The 25,997-nt window shown below is 53.5% G+C and overlaps 1 protein-coding gene across 1 annotated transcript in view; it reads left to right on the top strand.

Moving 5' to 3' along the window:
• Nucleotides 1-25,997, top strand: part of CSMD1 (CUB and Sushi multiple domains 1) — a 1,048,987-nt gene that overhangs the window by 922,305 nt on the left and 100,685 nt on the right. The window contains exons 31-37 of the mRNA XM_080662039.1: nucleotides 1,483-1,599; nucleotides 2,732-2,845; nucleotides 4,166-4,261; nucleotides 7,795-7,998; nucleotides 9,317-9,441; nucleotides 9,901-9,997; nucleotides 12,683-12,787. Coding sequence (XP_080518165.1) covers nucleotides 1,483-1,599; nucleotides 2,732-2,845; nucleotides 4,166-4,261; nucleotides 7,795-7,998; nucleotides 9,317-9,441; nucleotides 9,901-9,997; nucleotides 12,683-12,787 — 858 coding nt within the window. The remainder of the gene's footprint in view (nucleotides 1-1,482; nucleotides 1,600-2,731; nucleotides 2,846-4,165; nucleotides 4,262-7,794; nucleotides 7,999-9,316; nucleotides 9,442-9,900; nucleotides 9,998-12,682; nucleotides 12,788-25,997) is intronic.

Consider the following 25,997-nt stretch of genomic DNA (forward strand, 5'->3'; position numbering starts at 1 on the left):
AATCTAAAACTCCCGTTTTTCTGTTCATTGTTGTTACTTTTTATAGTTGAAATTTTGAAAATTACATTTTATGAAATTACTCTTTACATATATATATATATATATATATATATGTGTATATATATATATATATATATATATATACACACACACACACACACACACACATATATATATATACACACACACACACCCCAATAGACACAGGTATAAAGGGAAACATACATTTATTATATGTTTAAATCTAGATTAAATATGTGTATATCACATATAAATACATATATATGTAAAGAGTAGTATACACATGCAATGTAGATTGATAAAGGAATTCTGCGAATTTGTTAACACTAGATAGTGGGTGATTTTTGTAGCAAATCATGCTTATGAATTATGAAGGCCAGTTTATGAGCCAGCGCGTTCTGTTGATCTATTTCATGGAAAATGCTGACCGACGAATTTAGGTTGTGTTGACTGCATTAGGAGATTTATAAAGCATGCACATTTTAGTCCTTCTTTCCCAGGTTTATTCATAACTGAAAATAATGACACACACATACACTCACACACACTCAGACACACACTCACATAGACACACACACACTAACATAGACACATACTCTCACACACATACACTCAGACACACACTCACATAGATACACACACACATAGATACACACACTCACACATACTCTCAGACACATACACAAACACACACACACTAACTCAGACACATGCACTCACATAGACACACACACACACATAGACACACACTCACACAGACACACACACACTAACATAGATACACATACTCTCACACGCACATACACACACTCACAAACTCAGACACGCTCACAAATACACAGACACACACAGCTCTGTCTGTAAGAAACACTCACCATCATATTGCCCCTAACTTTCTAGGTTTTAGTTGCTTCAGCTTTAAATCCATCTTTTTGAGAGACCCCCACACACACACATTAGTGATTATATATGTTGCTCTTGAACTGAATCTATTAAAGGTTGAAAAAGACACAAAAACTAGAAAGAAAACTGTTTTCTTTGACTTTCACAGTAATATAAAAACAGCAAAAAAAATAAATAAAGGAAAGCCCCTGAAATAATCGTGTGTCTGAATACAGTGACTGACAGCGACCAGACGTGGCTGGTGAACGTTAAGCAGCCTGACAGTCTGTCTTCCCTGAGCCCGTCATTGTTATTTGAGCTGTTCCCATGATTATCTCAGCCTCTGACAAAGGCTTAACGTGGCACTGTCTTCCTGCTAAGTGACCGCACTTCCATTCTAACTGGTGAGGCCTGTGTTCCTTTGCTCTGACTCCGGAGAGCAACGGGAAGTGGGCTTTGGATGGGAGCATCCTGGGCGTTTCAGGTGACACCCCGCTCCCTCCCTGACGGGGGCCGCGGCCTTGGGCCTGTCCTGGCGGCATCCTCCACGCACGTAATTCCGGTCGCTGTCCCTTCCAGCTCCCTGCGGCGGCCAGTACACGGGGTCCGAAGGCGTGGTGCTGTCCCCCAACTACCCCCAGAACTACACGGCCGGCCAGACGTGCCTCTACTCCATAACGGTGCCCAAGGAATTCGGTGAGAATGTCTGCACTTTCAACTCCTTGGCACACTGCTCGTCGGTGTTCATTGTTCCACCTTTGTCCACGCTGTATAACCGAGCACGCACACGCACACGCACACACACACACGCACCCACACGTGCGAGCTGACACAGGTAGGTTTGCCCCGTTGCCATCGCTCACCTCATTCTTCCATTAGAACCATGACGTGTGCGTTTGGCACCCACGCCTCCGTTTACTGCTCACCGTGCTGTGGAGTGGTTTTAGCTTCGCCCTGACACATCAATAAGGGTTAGTGCCAGGGGTGGGCAAACTTTTTGACTCGAGGGCCACAATGGGTTCTTAAACTGGAGGGCCGGAACAAAAGCATGGATGGAGTGTTTGTGTGAACTAATATAAATTCAAAGTAAAGGAGCGGAGGGGAGAGCAAGAGAACCCTCCGCTCTTTCGGCTCCGCGGGCCGGATAGAACAGCCGAATGGGCCGGATCCGGCCCGCGGGCCGTAGTTTGCCCACGGCTGGTTTAGTTGCTCATTGTTTGCCCGTTGGTGCTAAATCGCACGTTATTGTCAATAAGGCCCGAAACGCTATTGATTGAGTACAGACCTGACGAGGTGTGAAGTGGGGAAGTCCGCGGCTGGATCTCCGTGGAGGAGCTGAGTTCTAAGGCCCTCCGGCCGGGGCAGGACAGAATGCCCAGCGCAGGAACAGCGGCCGTGTCCACACTGTGTTGCTGAATCACGTGTACACGCCGCAAGCAAGTCACGGGAACTTGCCGTGAAAATAGCCAGCTCTTAAGGATTTCAAATCCCTTCCCAAATGAGCCGGCTTCCAAACGCAGCCAGGGTCTTGATCCCGTGCTCAGGGTCCCAGCTCTTACCAAGGCAGCTTTGCGATGACCCCCAGCACCCTGAAGTCTCATTAAAGGAAAACCAGCTTCATTAACGTCAGGCGACACAGAAAGGGACCCTCTCACGCCTTCCACTCAGTACCAGAAAGTCCAGGGACAAAACAGGAGTTCAGCCACTGAGAAGCTTTCGGAAGCTGAGGAACGAGTCCTCGGCCCCGGCCTTCGGGGAGCCAGTCGCTGTGGGGAACAGCCAGGACCCCCTTTCCTTCTCTAAGCATGTTGCGCCCCTTCGTCCGCAGTCGTGTTCGGGCAGTTTGCCTACTTCCAGACGGCGCTGAGCGACGTGGCCGAGTTGTTCGACGGGACACACCCTCAGGCCCGGCTCCTCAGCTCGCTCTCCGGGTCCCACTCAGGTAAACACCAGAGAACCCCATCTTTACTTTTATGCAGATGGGGTTCTAAACTCCGTGTGTGCGTGTGCGTGTGTGTGTGTGCGTGTGAAGGAGAAACTTAGTAATCCTTGAATGCGTTTGTTTGTTTAGTAAAATTTTATCTTTGATAAAAAAAAAATTTCCAGTGGACCTTTATCCCATAGATAAAGCCGTTTGCTTTTATCATTGCACTTACTAAGGTTATAAAAAGTGTGATAGCCGTCTCAATAAAAGTGGGAAATATCCAAGAGAAAGGAATAACTGGGATGTTTTTTAATTTCTCTTCTATGTTTTGGGATCTTCTTCCTGGAGCTAAACAGTATGAACATTTTGGTCTCACTCATTTGAACCCTGTACATACATAGGTATAGACCCACTACACTCACACGTGTACCAGTACGTGTGTTTATCACATGTGTGTATGCACACATCCCTGTATGTGTGCGTCTAAACATGGTTGGGCTTCAGGAAACACAGGATATTAGTTCACGACTTAGGAGGACATGTGTAGGTCTTCCCCATCACACCACGTGCAGCCAGCGTCACTGGTCTTTGTTCCGAGTGGTATTCAGATGGATGCGCGAGGCAGGTGTGTTCTCTGGGCCTCATGACCCCCGGCCCCCATCTGAGGCATCGCTGTGTCCAGCGGCCCCCTCGGTGGCCACCAAGGCCAAGGCCTGGCGACTCCCAGTGTCCACTGTTGATGGCCAAAGGCCTCCAGGCCTCTGTCTTGATCATTTCTATCAACGCCCAACGGGCGTCGTCAAGAACGGCATCAGAAGACGCACATTGAAAACACGGACACAATTGACATCCCACGCCCGCATGGGCCCGCAGTGTGCTCTGAACCTGCACTTCAATCCGAAGGCGAACCTATATTTTGTGAGGTTTTTCCTAAGTCCTTTCGTTTTTTAAAATACCAGCTTTGGGTTCAGAGGCATTTTGTTAAGTAAAACCTCAGCGAGTAGTTTCCAGATATGGTTGATTCTGCATCAGCGATTGAGTCAGTTCTTACGTTTCCCACCTTATCGGCTACCAGGCCGCGTATCCCTGAGCTTTTCCAAACGAAAGCAGACGTGAGATCCCGGTTGAAACAGCATTTCATGGGAGGCATAGGCAAGAACAGAGTGTGACACTCCTCCGGGAAATGATGGGTTTGGGCTGTAAGCCCTGAAGGGAGGTTCTAGGAGAATTCAAAGCTTGCATGTCACCGTCCGGGCAGAGGACCTCTTTCTAAGACGTCACCGTCCGCACAGCAGCATGCATTGTGTGGGTCTGTGCAGTGTCTCTGTCCTCCTGCAGGTGAAACGCTGCCCTTGGCGACATCCAATCAGATTCTGCTCCGATTCAGCGCGAAGAGCGGGGCGTCGGCCCGTGGCTTCCACTTCGTGTACCAAGGTAACCCTCAAGGTCACCAGGGCAGCCTCCGACCCCCAGACCTCAGTCTCCCATGGAGGCACAGACAATGCCCCACTTCCATGTTTTGTTTTTAAGACATTGAAGACATTCATTTATCCTATATAATAAAAGCCTAGGTGGCATCACGCCCTCGCACAACGTCATCACCAGATGGCCACCACAAGATGGCTGGCAGGGGAGGGCAGTTGGGGGCAACCAGGCCTGCAGGGGAGGGCAGTTGGGGGCGATCAGGCTGGCAGGGGAGGGCAGTTGGGGGCGATCAGGCTGGCAGGGGAGGGCAGTTGGGTGCTGCTAGGCCAGCAGGGGAGGGCAGTTGGGGGCAACCAGGCCTGCAGGGGAGGGAAGTTAGGGGCAACCAGGACTGCAGGGGAGAGCAGTTGGGGGGGACCAGGCTGGCAGGGGAGGGCAGTTGGGTGCTGCCAGGCCAGCAGGGGAGGACAGTTGCGGGGGACAAGGCCGGCAGGGGAGGGCAGTTAGGCGTCAATCAGGTTGGCAGGGGATTGGTTAGTGGGCAATCAGGCTGGCAGGCAGAAGCAGTTAGGGGCAATCAGGCAGGCAAGCAGGCGAGTGGTTAGGAGCCAGCAGTCCCAGATTGTGAGAGGGATGTCTGACTGCCGGTTTAGGCCCAATCCCACAGGGCCTAAACCAGTAGTCAGACATCCACCAATGGGTCACAGATTGGAGAGGGTGCAGGCCGGGCTGAGGGACACGAATTTCGTGCACCGGGCCTCTAGTTTATAATAAAAATATTTTATCAAAATATTAAAATTTTTAGTTTGACACAAATCTATTTCTACCAAAGACAAATGTCCCCTTATTTCTTTGGCCCATGCAGGCAACAAATAGCGTTCAAGTTATTTTTGCACAGCACCTCCCCTTTTGCAAAACAATTTCGACTATATTTTAATTTATTTAATCAAGAAAAATATTTTATACAAGTTTAGATTTTAGTATCTTTGAAGGGAATACATAAAAAAAATACATGTTATGTTTCCAAATCGTATTGCAAAAGCTAATTGAAAAGGTAATTCAACAGAACCAAATAAGATGTCCATGCGTCTGTGGCTCTAAATAACTACTTCATTTTGTTGTGTTCTGTTACCTTTTGGATTCCTGCCCCTGTATGTTCATTCTTTAACCTGGAGCTTGTCCACAACGTGTGGCATCGCCCCAAGTTCCCGGAACACGAGCACTTTTTCCTCCTCACTGTCCCCCTGTGCGTGGATGCTCACCTTGAACTTGAAGCCCACGGCAGGGGTGGCTCTGCTGTGCAAGGGCCGCCCAGGGCAGGCCTGGCAGAGGCTGCTGCAGGGAGAGCTGTGCCTCACACAGGAGCCACCCTCCCTTCCCCAGGTCCCGGTTCTGCTTGGGCCTGGAGCGATGACACGGCTCCGGAAGGTTTTCCTCAGGAGCCGGCGTCGCCCCCAGCAGCGGCTCCTGCAGAAAACCGGTGGCATCATCGGGGTTTTCAGAGAGTTTCAGAGAAGGACAGTCCGTCCTGTCATTTACATCCCGGGGAATCTCCCACCGCAAATGCCTGCCCTCCACGTGGTCAAAAGCCCTCGGCGAACGGGAATCCAGTGACTGAGAAGGTGGTGGGCGGGGAGCATGACGTTCGCAGCGAGTGGGAGGGAAGGCGCTCTGACCCAGGCCACGGAGCAGCTGCTTGGGTGATGCCGCTGCTGCTGCAGAGTCAGAACTAGTCACATTCCAGCGGATGCTAGCCGGTGGTCCGCGGACCCCTGGTGGTCCGTGAGGCCCGAAAGGTTGGTGACCACTGCCATGCCTTTTGTGCAAATGTAAATAACTCGCCTGGTATTTAAAAATGGACCTGACGGGAGGGGGGCCAGTTTGGGCAACTCACCGCTCACCGCTACAAATTTTCTTAAAATAAGTTCAGTATCACCCCTTGTGAAAGCAGGTTTACAAACCGGAGTCCGTTAGTGTGACATGCAAAGAACCTATAAGGTCAAGTACATTTCCATCTGGGAAATTTTAGGTTCCAGGTAACGTCTGCCTGACTGCAGGCGCCTTTTGATTTTCTTTTAAAATAGAGATTAGAACCTCAATCAGATCACCATATAAAACATCCAAGGCTCATGTCTGTCCGAGGCTAACATATTCAAATGCTGCGCTTCAAAGCCATCATTCTTAAAATCAGTTCCTGTGTAAAGTAGCATGTTATCGTTAAAATGAATAAACGGCAGGAACATAGACACCAAAGACTGCGATGTGTAGGTGAGTGCCTTCTCCTTGTACTTAGAATACATAGTGACTCCAGCATCCTCGGTATTCCGTAAAATCCCAACATTCCCTCTTCCCCTGCTGGCTTCCTCCCGTGAGTGTGTGCAAACATGGACGTGTTTGCGTCAGAGCTCCCCCTTCGGTGCCATGAGCCAGGTCACACAGGTCTCGGGCGCGGGGAGGAGGTTCCCTGCACAGGAACAGCCCGATTGAGTGTTGCCTCCGAAAGATCCCAGTTCTATGGAAGCCGGGAGGTCATGGGGCCGTCACTGTATAAAAACATCCTGGATACGGCTCCCATGGACCACGGCGGCGCCATTCCTTCCTGTTGTGAAAGCGTCACGTCGCACGGGGCCTTTCTCACATCCTGGGCCGCGGATGTGTGACCCAGGTTAGCCGACGGGTCTGTGAGGAAGAGCGAGCCGGGAGGGGCGTCGGGGAGGACGGGGTGCAGGGAGCGTGGGCGCAGCCAACCTGCAGGGCAGCGGCATGAGCAGCGTGTCACTCTCAGGGGAGAGCACGGTCCTGGGAGAGCCCAGCTCTGAGCGATCCTCCATCCTTTACATGTAGACGGTGTACGATTGTACGACTTCTCCCTTCCGACAGAGGATATTTCAACTCTGAATAGAAATGTAGTTTCATCAGAATAACTGTCTGACGTTAATTCACGTACAATTGCTGCCGCAGCAAAGTCACCCACGCGGTGTCTGCCGCGTGGAGGTTCGGTGCCCAACAGGAGGAGTGTGCTGGGCAGAGCAGCGGAGATGGGGTCGCTGTTAATGCACGTCTGTGGACACGTCTCTCCGAGCTGTGCTTTTAAAAACTATTTTTCTTGATGTCAGAGAGGAAGGGAGAGGGAGAATGAGAGAAACATCAAGGATGAGAGAGAGTCATGGATCGGCTGCCTCCTGCACGCCCCACACTGGGGATCAAGCCCCCAACCCAGGCCTGTGCCCTGACCGGGAATTGAACCCTGACCTCCTGGGTCCTAGGTCGATGCTCCACCACGGAGCCGTGCCGGCCCGGCAGAGAAGCTCGGTTTCTTAGTGATCCCATCACCATGAGCACAACGGTTAATGTTAACTGCCTGAAGGTCCCTGAAAGGCAAGGGGGCCCTCGGGGTCCGCAGGGGGTGACCTGCAGACAGGGCCATGCCAGGCCAGGCTGGGGACGGCATTGTTAGCATCTACGCCCACTGACACTTGGCAGATCCCCTCCCACCGTCCTCCACGAAGCCACCCATGGCCTGTTGTGTGCTTCGCCCCCAGCGGTCCCTCGCACCAGCGACACCCAGTGCAGCTCGGTGCCCGAGCCCAGGTACGGCCGCCGGATCGGCTCCGAGTTCTCGGCGGGCTCCATCGTGCGGTTCGAGTGCAGCCCTGGGTACCTGCTGCAGGGGTCGGCCGCCCTGCGCTGCCAGGCGGTGCCCAACGCCCTCGCCCAGTGGAACGACACCATCCCGAGCTGTGTGGGTAAGCGGGGTTCCGGGGCGGCGGCCGGGGGGTGTCCGGGGTGGAGGAGGCCGGGTGGAGGCCGCCGGCCCCCTGCAGTGGTGTTGAAGGGCTGTTCGTTCATGCTCTGCCGGGCTCCGGCGTCCACCTTCCTCCAGACATGGCTCAGGGGCCGTGTATGTGGGAAAGAACCGAGTAGCAGCAAACCCTGCAGATGATTGTTCCATGAAACCACTTGTCAGATGAACACGAGGAAACACGTTTTCCTTCTCAATCCTTATTGAGACCACCATCAGCTCCCAAGCCATGAGTACGCAGCATACTTCATTTGGGGGGAACTCATTATAACATGGATTTGTGTAATGCCCTTTTATTTATTTACTAGAGGCCCAGTGCATGAATTCGTGCACGGGTGGGGTCCCTCAGCCTGGCTGGCGATCAGGGCTGCCTCACCTCGTCCCGATTGGGGCCGATCGGGGCCGGCCAGCCAGGAGGAGGGACCACGGGAGGTTGGCCAGCCGGCCAGGGGGAGGGACCGTGGGAGGTTGGCTGTGGGAGCCCACGGACCACCAGGGGCAGCTCCTGCATTGAGCGTCTGCCCCCTGGTGGTCAGTGCACGTCATAGCTACCGGTTGACCGGTCTTTCGGTTGACCAGTCATAACGGTCACATAGGCTTTTATATATATAGATTTTTTAAAAAATATCTTTATTGATTTCAGAGAGGAAGGGAGAGGGAGAAAGAGAGAGAAACATCCATGATGAGAGAGAATCACTGCTTGGCAGCCTCCTGCACACCCCCTACTGGGGATCAAGCCTGCAACCGGGGCATGTGCCCTGATGGGAAATGGAACCATGACCTCCTGGTTCATAGGTCCACGCTAAACCACTGAGCCGCACCGGCCTGGCTGTAATGCCCTTTTAATCAGTGTGTGCTGATGAGGATGCGAAGTGTAACCAGGCTGAGGCAGCCAGAGGGGCGACCACGCTGCTGGTGGTCATGCACTTGCCTCACTTGTGTAAGAACCGCCGCACATCCGTGATTGGCACTTGAAGTCATTTGTACGTTTCCAGCGTCCCCTCCCCTCCCCGGACCTGCTTGTAGATGGCGTCAGCATGGCTGGGAGTTAGCTGCAGGAAACAGCTGATCCATGATTCTCTCTCCCTCTCAGCCTTCCTCTCTGAAATCAATAAAAATACATTTTTTAAAAAATGCTACTTAAGGTATCGCAGCCCACGTAGACGTTCTCTTAATGGTTGATCCCACGGGAAAAGAACGCTCCGCGCCGGGTCAGCACGGCCTCCCTGGCCTCACGCTGTTCCCTCCCCCTGTGTCCCCAGTACCCTGCAGCGGCAGCTTCACGCAGCGGCGGGGCACGGTCCTGTCCCCCGGGTTCCCGGAGCCCTACGGCAACAACCTCAACTGCGTCTGGCGGATCCTGGTGGCCGAGGGCTCGGGCATCCAGGTGGGTCCTCCCTCGGGCCGGGCGGGCGCGGCGGGGCCCCGGGGCGCCTTCTCTCGCCTGGTGTGTTGGTTGTTTCAAACCTATACACCGTAGCTGGCCTCTCTCTGCTTGCCGTTTCTACAAAGGGTCTCTGGTCACGTTTCTGTTTGACATTAAAACAATAGCTTCTCACCACATTGACGTTGTTGGGAAGAACTGAGTAGCACACCCCACAAATTATCCTTCAGTAAAAGCCTGCCCGTTGAGCACGTCGGAACACACTGTCCCTTCCACGTGGGCAGGCACTTTACGAACAGCCCACGGCCCACGGCAGGGCCCAGTGGAAGTGCCGGCCCCTCCCACGGTTTGTTCTCGGCTCCGCCTTCCTCTTGCGTCCACATTTAGTTCCATAAAAGCCGCGTGGGCGTGGGCTGGTTTTCACACCGAAGACCCACGTTAACCCCACGTTGCCTGTGGCAGATCCAGGTCATCAGCTTCGCCACCGAGCAGAACTGGGACTCCCTGGAGATCTACGACGGCGGGGACGCCACGGCCCCCAGGCTGGGCAGCTTCTCAGGTGAGACGCGCTGTCCCCGTCTCTGTGGGTCGGGTCGTCACACCGACAAACGAACGGCCGGCTCGGCCCACGGAGCCGTGGCCCCGCACCCCCGTCCCACGCAGAGAGGCTCCTCTGTGCGGGCAGCCTCGGAGCGAAGCGCCCCCAGCCAGAGGAGGGGGCTCCCCCTCAGTGGGCTGGCCGGCCTCGCCCTCATCGATGCCCACGCTGGGCGTGACGGCGTGGCCACAGCAGCCAGGCCTGCGGTGCAGGCTCCCTGGGGGGCGACGGGCTGAGGGTTAGGATCCCTCCTTCCCAGTGTGAGGGTGTTGAGGGTCTGGCTCAGGGAGGGATGGACAAGTGGCCTGGCGCTGTCGGGGGTTGGGGAGACTTGTGGGAACTGGGACACGGTGAATCGACAGAGGTGATGTCCTGGGGAAGGAGATGCAGGGGGGCGGCGAGGAGGACGGGCTGCCGGAGGAGATGGGACCCGTTCAGCAGGGTGCAGCAGCCAGGCCAGGTTGCTCAGGCCACAGGCAGCGCGGGCAGGTGGCACTTGGTCAGATGCGCTGGGTCTGTGGTCAGATGCACTGGGCCTGCAGTCAGATGCGCTGGGTCTGTAGTCAGATGCGCTGGGTCTGTAGACAGATGCGCTGGGCCTGTAGTCAGATGCGCTGGGTCTGTAGTCAGATGCGCTGGGTCTGTAGTCAGATGCGCTGGGTCTGTAGACAGATGCGCTGGGCCTGTAGTCAGATGCGCTGGGCCTGTAGTCAGATGCGCTGGGCTGTGGTCAGATGTGCTGGGCCTGTAGTCAGATGCACTGGGTCTGTAGTCAGATGTGCTGGGCCTGTAGTCAGATGCGCTGGGTCTGTAGTCAGATGCGCTGGGCCTGTAGTCAGATGCACTGGGTCTATAGACAGATGCACTGGGTCTATAGACAGATGCGCTGGGTCTGTAGTCAGATGCGCTGGGCCTGTGGTCAGATGCGCTGGGTCTATAGACAGATGCGCTGGGTCTGTAGTCAGATGCGCTGGGCCTGTGGTCAGATGCGCTGGGCCTGTGGTCAGATGCGCTGGGTCTGTAGTCAGATGCGCTGGGCCTGTGGTCAGATGCGCTGGGTCTGTGGTCAGATGCGCTGGGTCTTTCCACAAATGTCAGCCCCAACTCCACACACAATGCAGGGTGAGGGGCAGACAGCGTCACACACAAAGGCATGTGAAATGGGTCTCGGGGACTCTCTTTTCTTCTCTTTTCTTTTCTTTGTTGTTGTTATTCCTCACCTGAGCATATTTTCTCATTGATTTTTTTGAGAAAGTGGAAGAGAGAGGGAGAGACAGAGAGAAACATGGATGTGAGAGAGACACATCGATTGGTTGCCCCCTGCACGGCCCCGACCAGGGCCTGGGATCAAGCTTGCAACCCAGGTACATGCGCTTGACCGGAATCGAACCCGGGACCCTTCCGTCTGCGGGCTGACGCTCTAACCATTGAGCAAGACCGGCCAGGGCTGTGTCTCTTTCTTGTGTTGATGTCGAATGGGTCCTGAGTTGGCCCACATGGGGTCAGCCGGCCGTCCCGGGCCCTCCTCTCCCCTTCTCCTCCCGGCTGTGCCCTCCTCGCTGGCTGCCTGGACGGCAGGCTGCCCGGGTGGAGCCTGGGGCGGGAGGGGGGCTCCTCAGAAAGACTCCTTGCCTCTTTGCAAACGGGCCAGGCCACCCCACTTTGCAGGCAAGGAAACGTTATGTAAAGTAAGCCTGTATTTTTCTCTTCACACGTGTTTGTCTGAAACCCTCCCTCTCTGGGCGGGAACATTATTCGGTGGGAACCCCACGGGGCGGGAAGCGAGCCCAGAGGGGAGGGAGCACCCTGGGAGTAACACTGGCCGGCTGCCACGGCCCCGCCTCCAGGACACTGGTGTGGCTACACTGGGTCTCTGCTCTGTCCCAGGAAACATACAGGGCATATTGTTAAAGGGGAGTGATGTGAGAGCCCCGTGCACCGGGAAAGATGAGAATGTGTGTTCCTTCTTAAAAATGTGTTTTTATGGATTTCAGAGAGGAAGGAGAGGGAGAGAAACATCCATGATGAGAGAGAACCATGGATCAGCTGCCTCCTGCACGCCCGCCACTGGGGATCGGGCCTGTCACCCGGGCCTGTGCCCGGACCGGGAATCGAACCGTGACCTCCTGGTTCGTAACTCGACGCTCAAGCACGGAGGCACGCTGGCCGGGCAGGGACATGTGTGCTGACCCTGAGATGCAGACAGAGGGGCTGAGGAGGGCAGGGAACATGGTGACTTTCACTGCCCCGGGAAAGGGACGGGCTCGATGTGGAAAGATGGAAGCTGAGGCTCCGTGTGACCATGTGGGATCACACAGCCCTGGGCTGTAATGTAAACCAGGTTCCTCACGCCCGGCAGCATGGCTGGTGGGTGAGCACGGGGCCGGGAACCAGGAGGTCCAGTTCCATTCCCGGTCAGGGCACAGGCCCCGGTGCGGGCTCCATCCCCCGTGGGGGGCCTGCAGGAGGCAGCGATCCATGATTCTCTTTCACTGCTGTTTCTCTCTCCCGCTCCCTCTCCCTTCCTCTCTGACATCAATAAAAACGTATTTTTAAAACCACACGACCCCAATATCCCCACGTGTTTTGCCTCCGGGAAAGGGGTGCACGTGTGATGCTCAGCGGCCATGTCCGCCTTCCTTCCAGGGACCACGGTGCCCGCCCTGCTGAACAGCTCGTCCAACCAGCTCTACCTGCACTTCCAGTCGGACATCAGCGTGGCCGCCGCTGGCTTCCACCTGGAGTACAAAAGTAAGGCCCGCCCCGCACCTGCCCCCACCCTGCCACCTGTCCCCGCCCCATACCTGCCCCTGCCCCTCCACCTGCCCCTGCCCCGGCACCTGCCCCCACCCTGCCACCTGTCCCTGCCCCATACCTGCCCCTGCCCGAAGACCTGCCCCTGCCCAGGGAACCTGCCCCCGCCCCGATACCTGCCCCCACCCCGGCACCTGCCCCTGCCCCTCCACCTCCACCTGCCCCTGCCCCTCCACCTGCCCCCACCCTGCCACCTGTCCCCGCCCCGATACCTGCCCCTGCCCACACACCTGCCCCTGCCCAGGGAACCTGCCCCCACCCTACCACCTGCCCTCGCCCCGCACCTGCCCAGGGAACCTGCTCCCACCCCAGCACCTGCCCCCACCCCGCCACCTGCCCCTGCCCAGGGAACCTGCCCCCGCCCCAATACCTTCCCCTACCCCAATACCTTCCCCCACCCCGATACCTGCCCCTGCCCGGACACCTGCCCCCACCCTGGTGCCTGTCCCCGCCCTGACACCTGCCCCCACCCCGGACACCTGCCCCCACCCCGGCACCTGCCCCCGCCCAGGGAACCTGCCCCCGCCCAGACACCTGCCCCCACCCCGGCCCCTGCCTCTGCCCGGACACCTGCCCCTGCCCAGGGAACCTGCCCGCCCCGGCACCGCCTCCTGTTGCCAGCTGGGGAATGTGTTTGGGGGAAATGAGCCGGCCCCCTGTTCCGCAGTGGAGTGTTCTCCTACAGCTGTGCTCCAGAGGGGTGACAGCGAGCTGTACCGACTCTTCCTAAGACAAACTGTGGGGACGTGATGGGAGTGCTGGAACAGTCAGGTGAAACAACGGCTCCATGTCAGGCTGGTGGCACTAAAAGGCAGAAAAAGTGACCTCTGCGAGAGTGCCCGTCCTCCTGTGACAGCCACTGTTCCCTGAGCCCCAGGAGAGAGAGTGGCGGTTTCCAAGTAGATTATGGCCACGCGCCCTTTCGTCCGAGGCTCCGCGGCTGCGCCTCGGGGCCCAGAGCCGCCCCTGCACTGCCTGCACCCGTGTATTTTTCATTTTAATTGGAAGAACGTACCGCGGAGGAGCCGCTAACCTTTTAAAAATGGATGCGCGGCTGAGTTAATGGTCCGCTAAACGGACGACAAAGGTCAGTGTCACACATCTCCCGGGTGGCGGGTGACGCAGGCACACCCTGGGAGGGCGAGCGCCTGAGCGTTTCCGACGAGCGCGAGGTTTACCGTAGGACGCGCTTCCCCGCACTAAGAATGCCTAATGCGCACATCCATCTCCTCTAATGAGCAGCTGCAAGCAGGCGATGCGTGGCTAAGCCGCAGGAAGGGGTCTTCGGGATCGAGATAAACAGTGTGCGGGACGCCACGGCACGTGCGTCTCCGGAAGGCCAGGGTCTCGGGGGACGATGCATCTTCTGCAGCAGCGGACACCGAGCCCGGGGCTGCTGCTCTGCTCGCTCCCGTGGAATGTCCCTGCTTATGCCCGGCATTTGTATGCAAGTTTCTTCCCATTCGTTTGACGAGGACTGCTTTGGCGACAGTGTGGAATGGTGCTGCGGGTGTTATTTAGGGAGGATGTGTCTGAAAAAATCTGATGCTTGGGTACATCATACGCATGTGTACGAGGGGAAGCATAAGCCTTATTTATGACAGGGTCAACAGACCCGATGATATCTCCAGAAGCGTTAGAAGCCAGGAGTCCTCTTTTCCTCTCAAGGTTGTTACCTCGTTTTCTGGCGTGTCCCTCGCTTCTGATGGGCAGAGGTGCGAGTGAAATAATGAGCCCACAACTAGCATCGTGTGCACTGAGCCGTGGGCTTGCCGCTCCAACCACACAATCATCTCCATTCCCTGAGTTCCAGCCAATGTGCTTCCTTAGAGAGAGACAGAGATATTTCGCACAGATATGACTCTTGTTCAAGGATCTGAGGCCTTATTTAATTGCTTAACGTCTTTACTTCTTTTTTTAATTTGGCCAAAGGTAATGCCATGTTTTTGTTTGTTTGTTGTTGTTTGTTGTTGTTGTTTTAGTGGTTCCTTTCAGATGCTAACACCATTCTGCGAGCTCATGCCATTCCTTGTCTCTGGATCTCCTTGTCTCAGGCAGGCCTTTCTCTGCCGTAGTTCTCTCAGCCAGGTTAGAGTGTGTGTTCTATCAAGTGAACCTAGGACTAGGTCAACACAGACCGTGGAGCGGGTGGTGGAAGAAGTTGCCGAGAGACCTTTCTGCAAAGGACAGGGAAAGGCCTCTCTTTTTCCTAGCTGTGGCCTTCCACAATTTATGGGAAGCACCTGGTCATTAAACACCACGACGCTGTCTTAACAAACACCCCTCTGTTCAACCTGAGGGACAAGATAGCTACTCTCAAGGCTACATTCTTGCTACACCTCCTCCCTGCTGTTTTCACCTCTCAGGGATAATTCCCACCAAGGTGTCTCTAGTTAGAAAGTTCCCTTCCTCACTCCCCTCCAAACAGTCCTCTTCTGAATTATTCATCGCTCTTGCTCGAAGCGTGTTTCACAGGCTTGGGGGAAAAATACTGATAAGACACTTCCTAGGACATCTGTAGGTCTGTCTCCTAAAAAAACAAACTCCACTTCAGCCCCAACTCCTCCGCCCTTCCTTGTCACTTAGCGACAGCCAAGGCTTAAACAGGGAAGCTGCCCTCTTGTTTCCTGCCTTATGCTGATTAGCAACGCTTGGCCCTTTCCATTCGTGGGAAGTAAAATGAACATCCTCTCTGTATCTCCTCTTTTGGTTGTGAATTCTTTCACAGCCCACGTCGGCAGCCAAACCCCAACACGTCCGGTATTTGTAATCTGTTGACATAGTTCTGCGTCTGCCTTGAAATATGTATGGCCAACCGGCAAGTTTCTAAAACTCAGACTTTTCACTAAAAATGATAGCCACGAAATAGTAACAAGACCACCAACAAGCACATGCTCTGTGCCAGGTCTAAGCGTGTCAGAGCGGTTTGCATCTGTCCTGTTTTGGAGGTGTTCTCAGCTTTCAAAGGAGACAGAGCAGAACATGGGGTGTTCTCTGTGGGCCCAGGTCTTGGTCACCCTCCTGATAAGTGACGGAGAGACGGACACAAATGTACCTCTTCGTCAGGAGGGATGTCCACGCATGAGCAGGTGTGTGTGGACCCCAGCTGTCCTATTGCACCGACGATGACAAGTGTCCCGTCATGGGATGGTAGGTGGCAGGTCCAGGAGCCTGTGGGTCAGGTCCAGCTGGCCTGGCCCTGAAACCCGAGCCGATACGGGGTGGCCACACCAGCTCCCAATTCTCTGAGGGGGAGAAATGAGGACGAGGCCCCTTCTGATCAGCCCGCTCTTCTTTCTGAAGGACCGCTGGTAGGGTTTTTCTAACTTAAGACAGACCCTTTTGTTATGAGCCCGATTTCTGTGAATTTACATAATCCACGTAAAGGCTGAAAATAGCAGCGTTTTCCAATGCCCTTCCTTCCCCAGCCTCTTCCCCCCACACCGTGAGCCTCACTGGACATGGGACACATTATACAGGCAAGATCACCCCCAGGCATTCTTGCTCTGGGCTCTTTATCCAGAGAAATAACCAAACAAAGACAAAAAAAAAAAAAGCAAACAGATATCTGGGAACTTCAGATTACACTATAGACATGTAGATAGTGATGATACTGGTTTATCCTGAAAATACAAAATCAGACCTAAAGGTGTATGAAATAGAACCTGTGCCTGGGGAACAACAGGGGGGTAACTATTCTCGAATCAGTAGGAACATAGCATATAGAAATGTTTGCACAGAAGTATATAAATGTCTGTCTATAATAATAAAAGCATAACGTGCTAATTAGACCCAACTGCGAACAGCGGAATGACCGTCCGGACAACCTTCCGGATGACCTTCTGGACGAAGCCGGGGCTGCGAGGGCCGAGGCACTTGCACGGATTTCATGCACCGGGCCTCTAGTTGGTACATAGACTGACACATTATGTTAATCCAGACTATACTGCTTTTCTCCAGCCAGGGTGGCTCACTTGGTTGGAGCATCATCCTATTCACCAAAAGGTGTTGGGTTTGATTCCCGGTCAGGGCACAGACCCAGGTCGTGGGTTGAAACTCCTGTCGGGTGCTTATGGGAGGCAACCGGAAACAGGTTCCTGTCGGGTGCTTATGGGAGGCAACCGGAAACAGGTCGCTGTGTCCCTCTCACATCGACGTCTCTCCCTCTCTCCCCTGCCATCTCTCTCCCTCTCTCTCCAATCAGTTTTAAAAAAAGAACATACCGTTGTGATGTATGTGAGGTATCACCTACACCATGTGGATAGCACTAGACAAGTGCTCGCTGATCTCAGTGGGATTTGGTGGAACAATCGCTAATGAGATCAAACATATGGGTTCTGTTGGACTGTTTCCATTTGTCCTATTTTTATTCTGTGGATTTTTCCCTCTTTTCCTGCCAGCTTTGGTTTAATTGAGTCTTATTATTGCTCCAATCTATCTCCTCAATGGGCTCATTGGATAAAACTATTTAAAATTTTAATGGTCTCTCTAGAATTTAAAATATCCGTCATCAATATAGCCCAGCTTACCTTCAAATGATACTCTGTCACTTTGTGAATATTATAATAACCTAAAAGGCATATACGTTTCATTTCTTTTTTTTCTTCTTTTATGGTATTCTTATTTTATCTTTTCTTTTTACTTGTTATCAAGCCCATAACATATTTTAACTATTTTCGCTGTACATAGTCAATATTCTTTAGAGTAATCAACACTAAGAAAAGATGTTTCTAGTTCCCTGTATTTTAATGTCTTCACAGCTTTTGATTTCTTTGGGGAGACCCGGTTTCTGTTTGATTTTTTCCTGTCTGGAGAACTTCCTGGGACATTTCTCATGGGTCAGGTCCGCTGACCTGAATCCTTCCAGCTTCTGGGTTTTTCTGAAGGTCGTCATGTCACCTTCAATTCTGAGAGGTGTTTGGCTGGACATAGAAGCCCGGGCTGAGAGGTCTGGTTTTCGCTTGTCAGTGAGGCCTCCCCGTGGGATTCTCATTTCTTAGTGTATGAGGACAAGCTGTGTTTCTTAGGCACTTGTCCCTGCTCTCTGCCTTCCTTTAAGCTTTTTATTTTTATCTTGTACTTTCAGCAGGTGGCCTAGGAGGTGTCGAGGTGTGTGCGTGTGCGTGTGTGTGTGCGTGTGTGTGTGTGTGTGTGTGAGTGAGTGTGTGTGTGAGAGTGTGTGTGTGTGAGTGTGTGTGTGAGTATGAGTGTGTGTGTGTGAGTGAGAGTGTGTGTGTGTGAGAGTGAGTGTGTGTGTGAGAGTGTGTGTGTGAGTGTGTGTGAGAGTGAGTGTGTGTGTGAGAGTGAGTGTGTATGTGAGTGTGTGTGTGAGAGTATGAGTGTGTGTGTGTATGAGTGTGTGTGTGTGAGTGGGAGTGTGTGTGTGTGAGTATGAGTGTGTGTGTGTGAGTGGGAGTGTGTGTGTGAGTGAGTGTGCGTGTGAGAGTGTGTGTGTGTGTGTGAGAGTGAGAGTGTGTGTGAGAGTGTGTGTGTGAGAGTTAATGTGTGTGTGAGAGTGTGTGTGTGAGTGTGAGTGTGTGTGTGAGAGTGTGTGTGTGTGAGAGTGAGTGTGTGAGAGTGTGTGTGTGAGAGTGTGTGTGTGAGTGTGTGTGTGTGAGAGTATGAGTGTGTGTGTGTATGAGTGTGTGTGTGTGAGTGGGAGTGTGTGTGTGTGAGTATGAGTGTGTGTGTGAGTGGGAGTGTGTGTGAGAGTGAGTGTGCATGTGTGTGTGAGTGTGTGTGTGTAAGTGTGTGTGTGTGAGTATGAGTGTGTGTTTGTGTGAGTGAGAGTGTGTGTGTGTGTGTGAGAGTATGAGTGTGTGAGTGGGAGTGTGTGTGTGTGTGAGTGGGAGTGTGTGTGTGTCTGTGAGTGTGTATAAGAGTGTGTCTGTGAGTGTGAGTGTGTGTGTGAGTGTGAGTGTGTGTGTGTGAGTGTGAGTGTGTGTAAGAGTATGAGTGTGAGTGTGAGTGTGTGTGTGTGAGAGAGTGTGTGAGTATGAGTGTGAGTGTGAGTGTGTGTGAGAGTGTGAGTGTGAGCGTGCACACACACGATATTCATCCTGCCGGGGGTATGCTACCATTCTCGGGTCTGTGGTTCGGTAGGTTTCATTCCTTAGGGACAACTCTTGGCCATTACCATCCCACACGTCTCTTCCCCGCTTCTTCTGGGACCCTTCCCCTTCCCCGTGTCTGTTAGACCAGTGGTCGGCAAACTCATTAGTCAACAGAGCCACATATCAACAGTACAACCATGGAAATTTCTTTGGAGAGCCACATTTGTTAAACTTAAGCTATAGAGGTAGGTACATTGTTATTAACTTAATTAGGGCACTCCTTCAATCGCACTGTACGTGCGCGCCCGCACGTGGTATTTTGTGGAAGAGCCACACTCAAGGGGCCAAAGAGCCGCATGTGGCTCGCGAGCCGCGGTTCGCCGACCACTGCTTTAGACCATCTGAGTGGCTTCCCATCCTCGGGCGCCCAGTTCTGTCTCATCCGCCGTCTCTCCGCGTGTCCCCGTGTGTGCAATTGCTGTTAACCTTTCCTCAGCGTCACCACGCCGCTCCCCAGCCGTGTCCGCTCCGTGAATGAGCTCATAAAGGTCCTTCGTCCGGACGCTGTGATGCTCCCCTCTAGATTTCCCATGGACTCTGTCTTATAACTATTGTCTCTGCAGAGATCACTCCATCCCCTCACGCCTGCTGCCTTTCCCTCTAGGCCCTTTAACATGCTTCTCTCAGTGACTGTGACATTATCGCCTAATACTTCCACGATGAGTGTGCGCTGAGTCTGCTTCTGCTGCTCCATCGCCAGGCAAAAGGTTGTCTTCTTCTTGCGTTTACGTGTGTTACACAAGTTTCACCAAAGCTGGACGCTGTGGGCCCGGCCGGCCTGGCTCCGGGGTTGAGCGTTGACCTAGGAACCAGGGGGTCACAGTTTGATTCCCAGTCAGGGCACAGGCCCAGGTTGTGGGTTCGATCCCCAGTGTGGGGTGTGCAGGAGGCAGCCGATCCATGACTCTCTGTCTCCTCTCCCTTCCCCTCTGACGTCAGTAAACGTACATAATACACATTTTTAAATTAGCCAGACACTGAGTAAGACTGCAGACTGCTGGTCATGTCTGTGCCGGAGAACGGCACCCGCTTCTGTTGTGTCCATCCAGCTGGACTGGAGTGGGCTTGAGTTCTGTCGTTGCTATGGTTACGCTCCTGCATCCCAGGTGGCAGGTCCCGTGAGACAGGGAGGAGCTGAAACTGCCAGGTGCTCCGTGTGAGGGCTTTTTCTCAGCATCCGTCCTCCACCTTCAGCGTCCAGTCACCCCTCAACACCTCCCCAGGGTGGGCTGTGAGTCCCTCAGTGCCCGGCTCACCCGAGACCAGCTGCACTGTGCTGCTCTCCCCGCCTCCCCCCAACCGGAGAGCCTGCCCTCCCTCTGTGGGGCGCGGTGTTCTTAGACCCGCTGCCCCCTCCCAGGCCCTCGGTCTCCGCCTGGGGTTGAATTCGGGGCCTGCCCCGCATCCCCAGCTCGGGGAGGCCGTAGCCTTGGATGACAAAGGGCCCCGGGGCCTTTTGTGCCCCAACCCGGTACCCCTTTGTGCCCCGGAGGTAACACGCCGCTGCCTCTCGCCCAGCGGTTAACGTTTCTTTCCCCACAAGGGACGGACCCCATGGTGCACACGCCAGTTCACGCCCTTCCGCCCAGAGACGGGGATGCGCACGCTCTCAGCCCTGCCCCCACCCCCCCACCCCCCGTGCTTCCCCGAGTCCCTGGAGGGGCCGTGGGCCAAGGACACGCTCCCCGGCCCGGCCCTGAGCTCCTGGGCGCTGGGGCTGGGCAAGCGGCTGAGACTTGGTGTTGGTTCTTCCCGGGAGCGTGACCGTCGGTCCTCCCTCTCCTGCGTCCTGTGTCCCGTCTCTCCGAAGGGGCTGTCCTTCGAAGGGGACGATGTCACCCGGTCCCTGCAACCTCACCTCTTTGGTGAGTTCCCAACGTGGTGATTTTGAAGTTTAGATTTGTCTCGTTGTTAACGTGGATGCGATGTTTTAACTTTACATAATTCTGTTCCCAGGTAGAAGTGGAACTCCTTTTATGGCTTTGTTTTTTCAAATATGTTTCTGTTGATTGTAGAGAGAAGGGGATGGAGGGGGAGAGAGAAAAACATCGTTGTGAGAGATCAATATCAATCAGCTGCCTCCTGCACGCCCTCTACCGGGGATCAGCCTACATCCTGATCATGTGCCCTGACCCGGAACTGACCCAGCCGGCCACCCTGGCTGGGCTATTCTGGGCTTGCTGTGGCCTTATTTCAAGGATAGGTTCATGGTCAGCAGGATTACTAGGACAGTTCACACTCACCATGGAGAAGGGTTTCTCAAATGCTCACGTTTAAAAAGAAATGACCTATCCACCCATCTGTAGCTATCATCCACTGAGCTAATTCACGCATTAGTTGAACATAGTGATCTACAGTCTCATAGAGGAACAGAATTCAGAGGTATTTACAAATGCATTGCAGAATTAAATGTAATATATGGTTATATTACAGAAACATTATGGGCAAATACGCCCATCCGACCAAGTCTCACTCCTCACTTAGAGATTGCTGGTATAGAGACTATTCTGATTCCCCCCTTCCCCCCCCCGCCCCCCCCCCCCCCCCCCCGTGGCAGTACTTGCTTAGGAATCACCCTTTTCCTTACTAAAACCTTCTTTATTGAGTGAGACCACCATGGGGATTGAGCGGATGCGTATTTCTGTCTTGCTAAGTTGGGAGTTTTGTCTGGGTCGGCGTGGACCACACGATGTCCTGTCTAATGCATTATTATTTGCCTATAAAATATATATAAAATATTTTGCTCTCATACTTGATTCAGACTTTGATTTTTCAGATATTAATTTATCTAGAGCAGACTGGGATATTGTTATTAATTTATCTAGAGCAGACTGGGATATTGTTGTGCAGGTACAACAAGTTCAAAAGTTATTATTCACAATTAAGTTGTTTGTATATGTGTTTGTGTAATCGGAAGTTAGGTAGAGTGGGGAAAAATTGTAAATCATGAAAGTATAAGACCTCACTGAGAAGATGCATAGTGAAATGAATTTTAAAAAGTAAGATTTCTGCTGAAACCGGTTTGGCTCAGTGGATAGAGTGTCGGCCTGCGGACTGGAGGGTCCCAGGTTCGATTCTGGTCAAGGGCATGTACCTTGGTTGTGGGGGGTGTGCAGGAGGCAGCTGATCCATGTTTCTCTCTCATCGATGTTTCTAACTCTCTGTCCCTCTCCCTTCCTCTCTGTAAAGAATCAATAAAATATATATTTTTTTTAAAAAAAAGTAAGATTTCTTAGATTTAAAGAAAGAAGAGTTAACCTGTATACTCTTTGGGTATTTCGTGCAACTTCAAAATGAATTAAAAATGCATGCAACAAGGAAATCATAGAACAAAGATAATTTTAAAAGGCAACCAAATCAAAGGGAAATGTATAAATATTCCAGCCACCTGTTTGGAAAGAACCGCTATTATTTGGCATTAAATTTAGCTTTTAATTTCTGGCAATGAAAGCAAAAACGATGCAGGGCTTATTTATTTAATTCCCTTTAAAAATGAAACCGAGTCACCCAGAGAGATGAGCACCATCCTTGTTTACGGTTCTGATGGGCATTTATAATCGCGAGGGAAGTGGTCCCTGCCAGTGGCTTCCTAGGAGAGGCCGAAGGAGCGTTCCATGGCAGTCACATACGCTGTTGCCGTGATGCCCAGAACGTGCTACGTGAACGGCGTGAGTGTCTGCGGGGTCTGGTCCGTGGTCGGCAGAAAGTTGTCCCTACTCACTCATGTTGTCATGGATGCACTTCCCTTCGCGCTCGCTGGTTTCAGGGCCTCGGTCCCCTAGGCTCTCCATTCCATGTCCCTTGGGGCCTCATCGGGGAGCAGGCACGCAGCGGGCAGTGTCTACAGAGGATGAAAGTTCTGGAAAACGGCTTAAGTCTTGTGAAATAGGACGTACTAAAGAGGAGGCTGTCATATAGGATGCTGACCCCTTGGATTCCTCCTCCGTAATTATAGTAAATGCTTACGAAACGCATGCAAACGGCAGTGCGTGGTTCCACGCTGTTTCCTACTCCATCGTCACGCTGCGAGGTCTCTCCTCTGTGGCGTGCGTCTCCCGGTTCCGAGATTGACAGGGCTTGGCCCCCAGTGTGTGAATGGAGCGCTGTCTCGTGGAGGCGGGTGTAGCCTCTGAGCTTATGGACAAGCAGGAGCCTGCGTCCCCATGAGGCTCTGAGTCCAAATATGGGGAACTCATGGACAACATCCATCCGACGTTGAAGTGGCATCGCCTACACCAGCCATGGGCAAACTACGGCCCGCGGGCCGGATCCGGCCCGTTCGGCTGTTCTATCCGGCCCGCGGAGCCGAAAGAGCGGAGGGTTCTCTTGCTCTCCCCTCCGCTCCTTTCCTTTGAATTTATATTAGTTCACACAAACACTCCATCCATGCTTTTGTTCCGGCCCTCCGGTCCAGTTTAAGAACCCATTGTGGCCCTCGAGTCAAAAAGTTTGCCCACCCCTGGCCTACACACATACCATCTAGATTCTCTGAGCGCACATGGGTAATCCACAGCCCCGCCTTCTGTACATCATGCTTGCGTAGTCCCACATGTAAAAGCTCATCATTCGAGATGTCACTGTATCAGATGTGTCCCTGCGTGCTAAAGCTTGAAACGCTCTGCTTTATAGAAGGTCTCGCACGTTTTTCATGGTGAGGAACTGGGGATAACGGAGCTAAAAATGGCCTCCGTGACGGCTGGTTTAGTACTCTGTGGCTTAGCCAGCCACCAGCTAACAGCTTGTGAGAGCCTCAATCCCACCAGACTTCTTTTTGAATGACATTTATTGGGGTGACCTCGGTCAACACGATCATAGAGGCGTCAGGTGTGAGTTTCGGCATATTGCACCGTGTGCCCACCACCCAGTCTCTTTCCATCCAGCGGAAAGCAGGGAGTGGACTCCAGTCATGCCAGGGACTGACGTGTTGGGGGAGAAACATCTTTAGAGTCAGAACTCGAAGCGGTTCTGGAAGGAGCAGGGAGGCAGGGCCTTTCCCCACTCCCCAAGCTCGTGGGCCCGCCCGCCGCCCTGCCCAGGGCTGCCGTCCTTCTGTCCCCTGTGGTCCTTGCTTCCTGAGGACGGATTTATTGACTCATAAACAACGAGGCGCCAGCGTCCCAGTGAACGGGGTGGCGGGCTTGTGTCTCCGCTATCGTGACGTTTGATGTCTATTTCAAGAGCTGTCACCCGCCCAGGCCGCCTCCGGAGTGACGGTGCCGCCCCTCACTCACCTGTCACTGGGCTCCGCTCCTCCGCCCGCAGCCCCGCGCCATCCCCCGCCGCCGCTTCCCTCTCGGGCCGTGTCCACGCTATTGTTTGGACGCCCCCATCAGAGGGACGTGTTCTTCCCTGGTGGTGACGCCTGAGACCACGCACTCGCCCGTCGGGAGGAGAACGGCCCTCCGTTGAGGAAAACGGCTCAAGTTATTTCAACTCCATCTGCCAAGGTCCCTTTCTCTCGCTGGGAACATCGGGCAAATGGCCTGTTTCTTGAGCTTCGGGTCATTGCCATTTCCAAGGTCCCGGCAAACCCTTCTCTGGACTTTGCCCAGTGAGTGGAGAGTCACGGCTGAGACCCAGCCAGGCCGCCTTCTGTCCGACTTCCCTGTGGATGGTCAGGCTGGGCCACGCCTTCGCGCTGGGCACCTGGTCGGACCAGGACGTGGGCCTTCCTAACGGTTGTGTTGGAGGGTCTTTGTTTTCGCAGGCTGGACCCACGAGGGATAAAAACTTCTTTTGTTACCCTCCGAGTCTAATCCCGGTGTCATGAACGGGCCCCCTTCTAGAGGTCCCAGCTTTTACGTTTGAAGTGATCAGGACATACACGTGTCGATAATACGGTACAGACGCCCTGGTACATAAAGGATGTCTCTGTTTTGCTGTCGCTCCCTGGCAGGGGTCTAACCCTTTAGAAAGCGGTTGTGTTCCTGGTATTCAGGGCACCTGGTGATTGGGGTCAGGGGTTTGTGAGCAACCTTTGAAAGACTCGTCGCTTCGCAGCCCTTGATGTCGCCTCCTTTATGACACAGAGCGTGAGTAACCTATGCTCTGGAAGAACTAGACGCCTTTCTGTGAAAACCGTGCCTACGCTGTGACAACTTCCTCTTCTAGATGTTTCTACGGAAAAGCAGTATGGGCTTTCTTATCAGGATCTGTGTTACACAGCCTCCCTGTAGGGAGTCTTTAGAGCCGTTCTTCTGTTGGTGTATATCTTTCCCCTGCTGAATTCTGTGTCTAAATCAGGGGTGGGGAATGTCTGGCCCGCTGGCTGTGTAAGTCTGGGTTCAACTCTGGTCAAGGGCACGTACCTCCGTACCTCGGTTGCAGGCTTGATACCGGGCCCTGGTCGGGGCACCTGTGGGACACAACCAATCGATGTTTCTCTCTCACTGTCTCTCCCCCTTCCTTCTACTCTCTCTGAAAATCAATGGAAAAATGTCCTTGGGTGAGGATTAAAAAACAAACAAAAAAATGTTTGACCAAAGAGAGCAGGCTAGTTTTTAAGCGGATGATTCTGTGTGGCCCGCAATGATGGTCTAAATACCCAACGGCCCTTGGCAGAGCAAAGGGTCCCCACCCCCGGAATAAACACCTTTGAACTGCCGAGCGCTACAGTCGTGTGCGTCACCCACGTGGCGCTGCCAGCCATGAGTTAACAACATTAACATCAGGTTCGCTGGACGGGGGCCTTTTTCTTCTAAAACTCTGCCCCCCCCCCCCCCCCCCCCGTGAGCATCTGTTATACATCGTTGTCGTCAGATGTTCTAATGCGTGTTGTGCACAGAGATGGCCTGAGGGCGCCTTCTCTGCAGCCCCCACCCGCCTGCTCCTCTCACACCTCCATTCCCCCGGGGACTGGAACAACGGTGACATGCAAACAGCCCAGCGTGTTCTTCCCCAGAACTTCTCCAGTGACCGCCTCTGTCTGAGGTCAGAGAGTTCGCGGCTCTGTCTTCTAAGGTACTAGGTATTTTATTGTTTTGTTTTATTGTGAAATTTATTTTTATTTCAGAGAGGAAGGGAGAGGGAGGGAG

This window comes from Plecotus auritus (genome assembly GCF_963455305.1).
Source record: "Plecotus auritus genome assembly, chromosome: 3".
Taxonomy (NCBI): domain Eukaryota; kingdom Metazoa; phylum Chordata; class Mammalia; order Chiroptera; family Vespertilionidae; genus Plecotus; species Plecotus auritus.